At 43.6% G+C, this 13266-nt stretch overlaps 1 protein-coding gene across 1 annotated transcript in view; it reads left to right on the top strand.

Moving 5' to 3' along the window:
- The window catches only part of TBC1D31 (TBC1 domain family member 31), a 69543-nt gene extending 56477 nt beyond the window's left edge, over positions 1 to 13066 (top strand). The window contains exons 20-22 of the mRNA XM_036758323.1: positions 4545 to 4671; positions 6904 to 7011; positions 12703 to 13066. Of these exons, the coding sequence (XP_036614218.1) occupies positions 4545 to 4671; positions 6904 to 7011; positions 12703 to 12860 (393 nt within the window). The 3' untranslated portion in view covers positions 12861 to 13066. The remainder of the gene's footprint in view (positions 1 to 4544; positions 4672 to 6903; positions 7012 to 12702) is intronic.
- Positions 13067 to 13266: the final 200 nt, after the last annotated feature.

Here is a 13266-nt window from a genome sequence, read left to right as displayed (position 1 = left end):
TTAACAAAGATACTGGAATGGTTTGCCATAGCCTTCTTCAGCTCATTTTACAGATGAGGAAACTAAAGCAAACAGGGTTAAGTGACCTGCCCAGGGTCACCTAGCTAGTAAATACCTGAGGCCAGATTTAAGTCAGGAAAATGAGCCTTCCTAATTCCAGGCCCAGCACTGTGTCACCTAGCTGCCCCCTAGACTAGGCAAGGGAGAGTGTTGATGTTGTTTGTGAGGAACAGCAAGAAGACCTGTTGGCTTGGTCTGTAGAGTGTAAAAGGGAGTAAAATGTAATAAGACTGGCAGGGTAGGTTGGAGCTAAGTCAGAAAGGACTTTACATGTCAGAGGAGTTTACAATTTGATCTTAGAGGCAATAGGAAGCCCCTGGAGGGTGAGGGGATGGTGACTTAGACCTGTGTTTTAGGGAAATAATTTTAGCAGCTATGTAGGAGGTAAACAGAAAAGGAAAGACGCTTTAGGTAGAGAGACTAATTCAGAGGTTGTTGCAATAGTCTATGATATTATAAGGCTGCAGGTTATAAGGGCCTGAACTCAGCTGGTTTCTGTGTGAGTGGAGAAAAGGGACAGATATGAGAGACATGGAGGAAAAAACAAGATTTGTCAGCTGATTAGAAATGTGGGGTGAAAGGGGAGTTAGGAGTAAAGGAATGAACTTATATGACTGGAAGGATGGAGGTGCCCTCCACAGAAGCAAGGGCGTTTGGAAGAGGGGGTGGATTTTAGGGGAAGTGTAGTTGGGCTTGTTGAGTTTGAGATGCCAGTGGAACATTCAATGTGAAATGTCTAATAGGTAGTTAGTAGTGTTGGATTGGAGATGGATACATTGAACATTGAAACGTGGGAGCCAATGAGGTCTTCGAGACAGAGTGCAGCATGAGAAGAGAGAGAGCCCAGGACAGAGCGTTGGGGTAGCCCTACTGTTAGTCGTAGGCTTTCAGATATGTTTGGCTCAGCTGCTACATCTGCTCATTCTCTGAGTACCTGATCTGCACTCTGTGCCTTGGATGCATCAAGGGAACCTAGACGATGTCTTACTTAATTGTTCTGTGTGTTGACTCTATTAGCCATTCTTGTTCTGCCCCTTCCCCTCCTAACACCATTCTCTTTGGCGAAAAACAAACCAAAAAACTAACAACAAAAAACCAGAAGCAAAGTAAGAGGAGATGAGCCCTGCTTTCTCTCAGATCTTTTATCCACCATCAGACCCTTATCTACTAGGAGCACGCTCCTCTCTTTGATCCTCCTCTCTCTCCCAACATATCCTTTTAATAAAATATTTTTATAAATGGTGAAAGGATATGAACAACGTTCAGAAGAATCGCAAACTAGAAGTAACTCACCTGAAAACATGCTCTAAATCACAAATAGTAAGAGACAAATTAATACAACTCTGAGGTTTTACTTTACCTCATGTAGTTCAGCAGAAAATGAGAACAGCCAGTGGTGGAGAAGCTATGAGCAGGTACCTTGATGTTCTGTTGGCAAAACTGTGAAGTGGCCTGACTCTTCTGGTTTTCTCTTTGTAATTGTACAAGAAAAGTAACTCAGTCGGCCATACCCTTTGACTTAGCAATTCCAGTCCTGGACACATAGCCCAAGGAAGTCAGAGACCATAAAGGACCAATATATACCAAATTATCCCTAGCATTCTTTATGGTAGCAAATAACCAGAAGCAAAGTGGATACCCATTGATAAAAGAATAGTAAGAAAATTATGATATGTGGATGCAGTAGAATATTACTGTACAATAAGAAATGGTGGGCATGATGAATTAAGAGCAACAGGAAGACTTGCAGGGGCAGATTTTGGCTTGTAGCAAATAAAAATTTTCTGACGATTAAAACTGTCCTTATCCAAAAATGGAACGAGCTGCTGCATATGGCAGCAGCCCTACTACTAGATGTCCTCAAGTGGAGGCTGGAGGATTTTATTTTTTTTTAATAGTATTTTTCCTAATTATATGTCAAGACAGTTTTTAGCATTCATTTTTACAAGATTTTGCTTTTCACATTTTTCTCCCTCCCTCCCACCCGCCCTTACGAAAATGATAAGCAATTTGATATAGGTTATACGTGTGCTGTCATGTAAAACATTTTCATATTAGTCACAGTTGTGAAAGAAGAAACAGATCAAAAGGTTAAAAACCATGAAAAAGAGTAAAGTAAGTGAAAAACATCTGCTGCGATCTGCATTACAAGGCCACCCATTTTTTATCTGGATTCAGATGGTGTTTTCCTTTGTAAGCCCTTTGTGCTTGTCTTGGATCATTGTGTTGCTGAGAAGAGCTGAGTCATTCGTGGTTGATCATCACACAGTGTAGCTGATACTGTGTTTTCCTGGTTGTGCTCTTTTCACTTTCTGGAGGATCTTTTAAGACCTGTCATAGCAGGGATTTCCATTCAAATTTGGATGGAATCAGATGGCATCTGAGATCCTTTCCAACTCAGAGATCCTGTAATACATAGAATTTTACTTGTTATGATAAAACTTGTTTTCTCATGGTCTTCCTGAGTTATCTGTGGGCTGCTGAGGAGTTAAGGAAGATCTGTTTTAATAGCTCCCCATGCCTATAAAAAACACTTTCCTCACTACAGCTCACTGAGATAGGTGTAGGGAATTTGTATCTTCATTTTGTTGATGAGGAAACAAATCTAGAGAGATTTGGTGAATTGCCCCAGATTTAGGGCACTGGGATTCAGATTTAAGTTTTCTAAGTTCCATGCTTTTCCAAAAATAATCTAGTTCTTAATCAAATTCAGTCTACTGTGGCACACTTTACTAGCTCCTGTCTGTACCTCTCGGGCTACGCACATGTGAGAGAATTAATTTTTGCTCCTGTATTTTATATTTGATTTTACTCTGTAAGTGATTTTATTCTGTAACCATATTCCTCTTCTCTGTCTCTGTTGAAGAAGCTTATGTGTGCTAAAGTTCAGCCTCCCCTCTCTGAAGTTAGATACTGAGGCTAAGCTTTCCCACATTTAGTTAAAGAAAAACTCCATTCTCAATACTCTCATAAAACATTATCTCGACATTTCCTGCAAGGTTTGTGTGGTATCCTTGAGAAGCTAGGACTAACTGACCTTGTCTCATCTTTAGCAGTTAAGGTGGTCTTAACTAATCCTGGTTCCCCAGGCACCAGTGAGTCTATGTACCTGAGTCCCTAGGAGTAATCTCAGGCTACAGCCAAGACCCATAAATTCCCAAAAGCCTTCCTTAGAGATAGAGAGAGAGAGTCTTTATCCCACAGGGGGAGGGCTATGATTCCTTAGTCCTGTAACCAATGATATGATTTCTGTCGTTATAAAAATGAGTCGCATCTTCAATTTGGAGTCTTCTGGCCAAAGGCAGTGCCATTTGACCTATGCTTTATTATCAGGTCACGTGCCCCTGTTAATAAATAATAACTTGCATGGAGAATTGCCTCAGTTTACCTTTTTGTTAAATTTCACATGAAACACATGCTTTTTTACGTCTGAGCTCCCACACTATTCATATTTTTTAATTGTCATTTTTGGGAGGTTTGTGGGGGAAAGTATAGTTTGTATGTAGTACCAGTTCATAACTGTTTTTGCATATTGGTTAAACTATTTTCTTACATGTTTATAATTTTCTTTATGTACAGTAATCCCAAACAATAAATATCAACTCTAAATTCAGTACAGTTTATTTCCATTTTGTATGTGACAGTAAAGTATGTTGAAAGTATGCCTTACTAGAGATTTATTAAGTGCCTAAGATACTTGTTAAGGACAAATTTCTTCTTATAAGCCCTGATCCAAATGTTACGTGGAATAGCTTGCCTAGAGGCAGTGAGGGGTCATGGGCAAAGCTGGCCTTGGAGACAGAAGGACACACCTGAGACAGATTCTGGCACTGTGTGACCTAGAGCCAGTCCCTTAACCTTTCAGGGCCACAGACGACTCTCTCAGACTGCAGATTGTGGGAAAGGTGCTGACCTAAGATGAGTTTCCTCGTCTTAGAATTCATTGAAATATCAGTGAAATCAGAGGCCCACCCCAGAGTAGTTGTAGAAAGTCTATAACTCATATCCATCCAGGCACAAATTTTAAAAAATAACTTTTCACAAAAAAAATCAGTCCAGTCTGTGGTATCATGTTTTTCATATATTCCAAGATATTAATTTTTATATATGATGGTGGTTGTACTATTGTTAACTCCTAAAGTACATGTTCATCTTAAAATGCCCAGGATTTTGAAATCAGGGCCTGAGTTGCAATCTCAGTCATGTGACCTTCCCATCGCTCTAGTGCTCAGGTTTTCAGAATCCTCATCTAGAAGATGAAGTGGCTGGGACAAGATAACTTCTGAGGTCCCTTCCGATTCTAAAATCCTGTTCACCGTTTCTAAAACATTTCTCAATCACGGAGTATAAACTTTTTCTGAAATGTATTTTAAGATAGCAGGGATAGAGGGCTTATGATGACCATGGGAGCAATTATTATTAGTTTGTTTTAAACTCAGTTGGATGCTGGCCATTGTTTCTGCTCACCTGTCATTTCTCTTTAGGGGAAAGAAGATGAAGAGGATCCTTTGCAGTCATCACATTCAGTTGCTGCTTTATGTAATCGCATCAGAAGGAAATGTGTTCATTTTGACACACGTGATTACCGGCAAAACCAAGATGAACTCTTTGGTGAGCACACTCCCCTTCCTCTCTTTCTCTGCCCAGCCCATCACTGCTGCTCCCTGGCCAGATGAAGGGGCCTGCTTTTAAAAGCACAGCCCTCTGGTAGCCTCCTGCTGTCCCAGCAGCCTTTCAGATTGCAACAGCAGCATCCAAGCAGCTTTACTTGTTTACACCACCATTCTATTAGTAAGTGAAAAAAAAACAGGGAAGACCTCATGACAGATTGTATCAGTTGAATATTAAAAGCTCTTTCCTCCTATAAAGCAGCAGTTCCCTGACTTGGAAATGAGCAGTATTTAGTTACAGGTTTCCCTGCCATGCTCAGCTTTTATTGTCCCTCCTCATCCAAGACCCGTTTTGATGCTTCCATTAGAGGGAGAAGAAAACTTAGGATGGTTATGGACTCCGTGGGCTCATCAGGGGAGGACGGGAAGAAACTTGAGTACAGAAACAATGTGGGGGAGTCACCAGGGGCAGAACCTCTGGCCAGCTCGTTCAGTTCTACTCCACGGGAGAGGGAAGCAGCTCATGCCCCCAGGCAACTTTCCTAGCTCTATTTTACTGGTATTAAAACAAGGCCTGGGACAAGGGCCCTGTGGGGAGTGTGGAGAGAGGTCTTTTCTTTGCCACAGCCCATGCATCGGCCAGTCTGGAGCTGGCCAGTTCTGCCAAGACTGCAGACCAACCATGAATGACCCTTGAACTTTGGGACTTGTGCTGTTTTTATAATTAGATGTAAACAAGTAGCTGGTGCCCTTTACAGATGCGATAGTCTAGGGTGAGAAAATCCCCATGCACTAACTAACCTGGAACATCTTTCAAGAGAAAGCCTGATATGTGTGTGTGTGTGTGTGTGTGTGTGTGTGTGTGTGTGTGTGTGTGTGTGTGTGTATCTATATGGTTTGCTGTATTCCTTTGGAGGTTCACCATAGGATGGTTTTTATACTTCTGGATTCACGAATCACTGGCTGTTTCTGTCAAGGTGTCCTCCTATTTTCTCTGGGGAAGTGGGCCAAGTATGGCTTTATTCCCGGCCTGACTTTATTCTCTTCTCCCCATATGCCCTTTTCTTTACCCATCTTGCTCCTCCTCTTGCTCTATCTACCCCAAAGGGAGTTTGAGGTGAATAGGAAATTTCATTTACTTCGAGGCATTGGACAGGCCTTTTTCCCTCTAATTTTATTTTATTCTGCACTTAACAACAAAGAACACGAGCAAAGTAGAACAAGAAGAGTCATGAGAACCAGCAGATCTCTATGGCACACAGTTTGCTTTTCAAATACGTCACAAATTCAACATGTTATTTTCAGTACTGTGGTCTAATTTTTCAAAGTAGGCATGTTTCAGTGGGCAGCAAGAGGGCCCTGGAGACCCGGAGCAGGAGTTAGCAGGCAGTGAAAGATACAGAAAGGGTGGTGGAATGCTTCCAAAGACCAAAAACCAATTTTGAAATTTTACCTCCAGCCAGCTCTGTATCTAGAAAGCACTTCCTCCTCACTTCAAGACTGTATGCTTTCTTACTCTCCCCCTTCCTCAGAACCCCTCCACCCTACTTCTCAGGAACTGGAATGTATTATATTGTCAGGTACATAAGCCCTTTAGGCCAGTCTGGGACACCAACCGCAATTGATAGCATTAGAGTCGGTCCCCATTCTCAAAATAGAAGCAAACAGCCAGTCTACAATAGAGCTTCTGAAGCTTGTGGCTTGTTTGTGTGGGCCATTAGTTTAAAGGGTTTAAGACCTGTTGCAATAGCTTGAGGCTAAGCCCAGTGGAGCTGTGTCAGTCCAGTTTTTATTTTTTAATTTTTTTTAGTATTTTATTTTTTTCCCATGTCAAGAAAATTTTTTGCATTCATTTTACAAGATTTTGAATTCCAAATTTTTCTCCCTCCGTCTCATCCCCTTTTCCTAAAATGGTAGGCAGTTTGATATAGTTTATACGTGTGCTATCATGTAAAAAATATTTCCATGTTAGTCACAGTCATGAAAAAAGAAACAGATAAAAAAAACACCACGAGAAAGAATGAAGTAGAAAAAATACATACTTTGATCTGCATTCTCAGTCCATTTTTTAAGACTTAAATTGCATTCCTTTGGACTGTCCTTTTCTTGCCTCCAGGCAGGTGTCAGCCTTCTCCTTGAAATCCGCAAGACCGTGTTTTATGATTCTTGTTAATGTTTGGTTTGTACCCACACAAACACACACCCTTTTTTTTCCTTCTCCTTTTTGTAATAGAGAGGCTTCAGGAGTTAAAGGCCAAGAGTCCACTGAAACCTGTTTCTTCAGCAATTCTTCCTGAAGGCCATATCAATTATATTCCTGGGATTGATCCTGAAACACATTGTAAGTTGCTACATGGAGGAGAGTCCTCTTATCATGAGTTTTAATTTTGCAGTACTTGGTGTAAGTATCATTAGTGGATTGGTATTTCAGCCAGACTTTACTTTGAATTTGTGTCACATCAGCTGCCAATCCAAAGAACAGAAGTCTTAAGATGGAGACAGCAGCATCCTCTGAAATGTCCAGAAAGTTGTTACAGCCTTAAAAACTGGAGGGGAGACTTTGCCAAATACTAATCACATTATTCCCCAGCCTCACTGTCTGTTCCTCTGGCTGGCTGGTCCTTCAGTCTGTCACACACTTGCAGTTTATCAAAATTATGGTCAGATCTTAATGAAAGTGTTTTGACCGCTTGGTAGAAAACAGCCTTAGCACTTGTTTTTCAGACCTGTTATGGTTTCTCCTTTCTTTACTTTGTTTTCTCAATCTGTCTGTCAGTACTGGGCACTCCAGCCCCCATTTGTTTGCTCTGAGCTCTCTGATGGACTGCTGGGACAGCAAAGATGAAGCTTCCTGCGGATTGGTCAACATTTGATCCACTGACTTTGTTCCCTGGGGAAAAGTGCTTCTCTTTGTTTCTTTGTTATTGTTGTTGAATGGAGGAAGCAGCCTTATGTGGTCATGGAGGAGAAAAGTGGGAGCCCAAGAGAGTGATGGCTGTCCCCCTGCCCTGCTGCCTTCTAACTGAAATGCTTCTGATGGGCAAAACAGACTCAAAGCTTTCTGGATATGCTTCCTCTTAACTGCCTCTGTGGGCCTGAGAGACACATGAACAAGGAGTACTTTGGGGGACCTCCCACAACCAGTCATCCAGATGGCTTTCGTTCAGTGCCTACCTGTGCTAGGCCCGGTGCTCAGCGTAGAGGTTACAACAATGAATGGGACACTCCCTGCTCACAAGGATCTTATTTGCTGTTGGGGGAGAAAACATAGACATGTACAAGCAGAATACATGTAAGGTAGTTTGGGATTGAAACCAGCTTCCTCTCAAAGGCAGTGCCAGGCAGGAGGAGGAGGGCATACATCTCAGGCATGGAGTCAGCCCCTTCATAGCCTCTACGATCCATCAGTCCATCAGTCAGGTAGAAATGTTTCTGTGATGCTCAGGGATTTGCTTCCAGGCAGCTGGATGATCCCATGAGTTAGCCATCAGCTGAAGTCGAACATGGCGGGGATAAGTTTAAAGGGAATGATAAATGGCATTCTTAACTGTCTGCTCTGTCATAATGTTAGAGCTTTTGTTAAGTACCTACTGTATGCCAGGATATGAAGTGTGATAAAGGCAAAAGTTAAATAATCACTTCCTTGAGGAGCTTGCATTCTATTGGAGGAGGTGACATGTCCAATTAGAGCAACAAGATCATTTAGAAAGAAGAGCCCTAGTAACTGGGAAGATCAGGAAGGGGGTCTTGGAGAGGGAGAGCACTCTAGGCAAGGGAGCAGCCTGAGCAAAGGAGATGGCATGTAGTGTGTAAGGAATCAGCGGGCATTTATTAAGTGCTTACTACATGCCAGAAGTTGTGCTTGGTGCTGAAGATGCAAAGAAAAAACAGAAACCGGCCCTGCCTTCAAGGATCCTACACTATAATGGGAGAGATAACGTGGGCATATATAGGTACTTAGCAGATATATTCAGAGCAGGGCAAGAAGGTAACGCTAGAGAAGAAGATAGCAGCAGCTGGGGGAGGTTGGATGACAACAAAGGGCCTCTGTTAGAAAGTACAGGAATCCAAGCGAAGTCTTCAAGGAAACTCAGGATTCTGAGAGGCAGAGTGGGGGGAGGGAGAGCCTTCCAGGCCTGGGGGACAATGGCCACTGCCAAAGCGTGGACATGGGATATTGAGTGACATGGGTGAGGAACAGCAAGTTGACTCATTTCTGTGGATTGTAGAGTGTGCAGAGGAGAGTAATATGTCACAGGACTGGAAATCAGAATGGCCCGTGAGGAGCTTTAAATGCCAGACAGAGGGTTTACATGGGACCCAAGGGTCTAAGGAGCCATCAGAGTGTGCTGAATAAGGGGTGACATGATCAGGCCTGGCTTGGTGGCTAAGTGGGGGGTGGACTGTAGTGGGGAGGCTTGAAGCTGGGAGACCAGTCAGGCTGTTGCACAAGTCCAGGTGAGAAGTGATGAGATAAACCAGGGGGAATTCCTGGGACAGGCAAAAATAGCTTTACAGAGGTTTCAGTTTGGCTGCCCTGTGTATCTTTGCGGACTTTACATCTGGGAATCTCAGACAATCCTGATTCTGCTAACTCTTAGCATATACAGCAGCCACAGTGCCCCTCTGCAGGCACACTCTCCGGGCACTCCTCACTTTAGTATCTAACTGCTGGGGCATGTGTGCCGAGGGACTGTGCTATAACAGCGATTGTGGCCTCTTGGGAAGCTTTAACGGTATGTGCATTCCCAGCCAGTGAAAGCAGGGGCGGCCCTCTCTGCTCAGAAGCTGTACAGGAGCCCTGCGCCTGGGTCCTGGAGGCGTTTCAGCCTCAAGGGCAACAGCCTTGTGCCCTAATCCGTGTTTTATGTGATCATGGTGCTAAGGGCCCCCTGTACGTAGTGAAAGATCCCCCTCAAGAGCACCAGGAAGAAGGAGCTTCCTGGAAGAATCCATACCCGAGGTGAGGAAGGGAGGATTTCAGCAAGTGGCCATGGGAGACATCTAGACAAAGGGGCAAGCACAGCAGGGACCAGCATGAGAACAGGTGTGGCAAGCAGTCCAGTTTGTCTAGAACATAAAGTGCACAAAGGGGGGACCGCTATAAGAAAATCTGGGAAGAGAAGCTGAAGAAAGATGATAGAGGGGCCTTGAATGCCAGGATCAAGAAGTTTTACTTTATTCATTAAGCACTGGAGAGCCTCTGAAGGCTTTTGAGCAGAGGAGTGCATTGGGAAGGTAACTGGGAGGTGGGGGCGAGGATCTGAGGGGACAAGCATTTATTAAGCTTCTACTGTGTGCCAGGTGCTGTGCTAAACCTTTACAAATAGTGTCTCACTTGATCCTCACACCAGTGCTGGGAGTTGGGTGCTATTCTGCAGGTGAAGAAACTGAGGCCGACAGTTAAGGGATGACTTGCCTGGGGCACATAGCTCGTCAGTGTCTGAGGGAGGATTTGAACTCTGGCCTTCTTGAATCCAAGTCCAGTATTCCAGCTGAGCAACCAGCTCTCTCTAAACAGCAGCATGAAGGGCAGATTGAAGAAGGAAAGAAAGACTTGAGGCTGAGATGCCATAGCAGAGGGTTATGAGGGCCTACACTAGCACAGATGCAGGAGTGATGGAGAAGGGAGAAGCGGGACCGTTATGTAGGAGAGAGAAGTAACAGAAACTTAACGGACCACTTAGGATGCGGCAGTGGGTGAGAATCGCGAATAACAGTATCTGTAGAAATGAAAAGTTAGGAGGATGTGTTTGGCAGGAGACGGGTTCAGGTATGGGCGTGGTGAATTTGGAGTGCCGCTGATAGGGCCTCAGGGCGAAGACAGAGATGCAGGCGGGGTGCTCTGTGAAGAGGCAGCTAGCTGGCTCTGTGCATGGAGTCAGGAAGATCTGAGTTCAAATCCCATCTCAGACACTAGCTGCGTGACCCTGGGCAGGTCACTTAATCTCTGTTTGCCTCAGTTTTCTTACTGGGAAAACAGGGTTTTCCTGTAGCATCTACCTCCCAGGCTTACTGTGAGAAAGCACTTAGCACAGTGCCTGGCACATAGTAAGTGCTCTATAAAGATTTCCTATCATTAGCTAATAGGATTGAGTGGTCACCTAGTCCTGCCCCTGTGTTTTACAGATGAGGAAACAGATACCCAAAGAGGTTCGATGATTTACAAACATACAAAGCGATCCGTTGTTCAGTTGTCAGTTGTGCCTGACTCTGTGTGACCCCTTGGTAAAAATACTGGGATAACTTGCCATTTCCTTCTCCAGTGTGTCCCTATTTTACAGATGGGGAATTGAGGCAAACAGGGTTAAGTGACTTGCCCAGGGTCACATAGCTAGGAAGTGTCTGAGGTTGTATTTGAACTCAGATCCTGACTCCAGGCCCGGTGCTCTATCCACTGTGCCATCTAGCTGCCCCTATATAACTAGAGGGAATAAAACTTGGAACACAAGTGTTAGACGGGGAATGTGATAAATGCGTAGGAGGGGCCCAGACATAGTGCTGTGAGTAATCGGAGAAGGATGCCCTGCCCCAAATAGGGCTCACACTGGCACTTGGTGGCAGACCTAGGATTTAAGTCCAGGTCTCCTGATCACAAATCCACAATTGTCCCCACTACATCACACTCTCTTCCCCTGTGTAAGTCACACATCCATTGGATCCACTCAGAAGCAGAAAACAGGTGATGAGTGATTGTCCTATGGCACCCGGAAAGAGTTCAGATATAGCCGACTACATGAGGGAGAGGCTACGAGGTGATGAATTTCAGGGATCCTCTTAACTTGGAATGCTGCCCCCAACTTTGTATATTTGTACCCTCCCTCCCACCCAGGTATTTGGAATTTTTAAAAAGTACAGACCCGAAAGTAAACCCAATTTGGCAGCAAAGCTCTTGTAGTGTTCATGGCAGAGCTGGTGTGCAAATTGAAGGGCCAGATTCAAGGACTCTGATTTTTACAAAGGAATGGATTGGGTGGGTGATGACTAGGGTGGGAGGCAAGGGGGCACACCATTTGATTTGGAAATCCCCATGGGTAATGGTAGGAAGAGCAGCCTGTGGGTGAGGCTAGAAGCCAGATTGCAGTATATTGAGAAGAGAATGTACACTCTTCTTTCTAGAAATTAAACAGTGAAGGAGTAAAGAAAAATGGTAGCTGGAGCAAGGAACAGGAGATAGGGGTGCCTTGAGTACAGTTACAGCCAGAAGACATGAAAAAGCTTTGATTACACATTTACTATGTATCTAACACTGTGCAAAGGTCTGGAGACACAGATAGCAAGAAAATAAGACAGTGCCTGCCCTCAAGGAGTTCACATTCTAATTATGGGAGACAATACATAAAATAAGGGTTCAGCTACACTTTCAAGGGGGGGTTACAAGGCCCAGGGGACCATGGGTACAGATGGTAGTGCCCAGGGGTCTGAAGTGCATCACAGCAGGGCAGAGAGGAAGGCCTGGTGGGCCTCTAACACATTGATAGGTTTATAATTGATGACTTCCAACTCATTCAGGTGGTGTGGGTAACCATGTTGCTTTTCCTGCCCAGCTGCCCTGGAGGGGGTCTGGGGACAGGAGGAAAGATAAGGGAGAAGGGTTCCCCCACTGGCAGTTCTTCCCACCATGCTACCCTGCATTGGGTCAGTGTGGAAGTGTTAGCCATGGCAAGAAAAAAGACCACCTCATCCTCTGCAGTTGGGGGTAAAATGGGGAGGCTGAAGAATCCTCCTACTTACCTGTTGTGCAGAATGTGGACATTTACCAATGAATCTAAAACCTCTCCTCAGCAGATCTGATTGCCAATTTGTAGAGTGGAAAATCAATATCCTTGTATTCTGGACATTCCAAATAAGTAAGATTAGAATGCCATTCTCTATCATTGTTCAGGGAAAAAGTGCTTTTTTAAAAAGTCTGCTTCACCTTATTGATTTTACAACACACCGAACTGTGAAAATAAAGGCACCCGTATTGCTTGCATGGTATGTATATGGTAAATCAGCCTGATTTTTTATTTTAAACTTTTTTTTTTGCAAGTTTCTTTGGATCGAAAACGAGAAGAGCTGGAAAAGAAAGAACATGAACTAATGTCAGAAATAAGGAAACTTCGATACAAGCATGCCCAGCAGGCTCGTCAGAGATACCACATCCCTCTTTCCTGCCAATCTCGTGATACAGATCTTCTAATTACCTGAAATAGATCGAGATACTTGCTTCTTTTGCAATCAAAGAAACTGATTTTAGATCATTTTAAATTCTGCCTAAATTAATCTTTTTGTATATAGAAATATGGTATCAAAGAAAAATAATGTATGCTTTGTGTAAGCTCTAAAAGTTTATTTGTAAATAGTTTCTTGTGCTTTTTGAAATAAAATCATCTTTTTATTTTGAAACCATTTAAGTTGCTGTTGGTTTAAATTATTTTACTTCTTAAAAACCCCTAACAAAAGAAAATTTAATCTTTATAGCAGGATGATTTAAGATCTCAGATCAGGAGCTAGAAGGGACCTCTTAGCCATCTACCCAAGCCTTTTAGAGACAAGGAAATGAAGCCCAGTGAGGTTATGGGACTTGGTCAAGGTGCCAAAGGTCACACTAATC

Source organism: Trichosurus vulpecula, chromosome 1, assembly GCF_011100635.1.
Source record: "Trichosurus vulpecula isolate mTriVul1 chromosome 1, mTriVul1.pri, whole genome shotgun sequence".
Classification (NCBI taxonomy): Eukaryota; Metazoa; Chordata; class Mammalia; order Diprotodontia; family Phalangeridae; genus Trichosurus; species Trichosurus vulpecula.
Note: the sequence above shows the minus strand (reverse complement) of the source record. Positions and strands in the feature narration are given on the sequence as shown.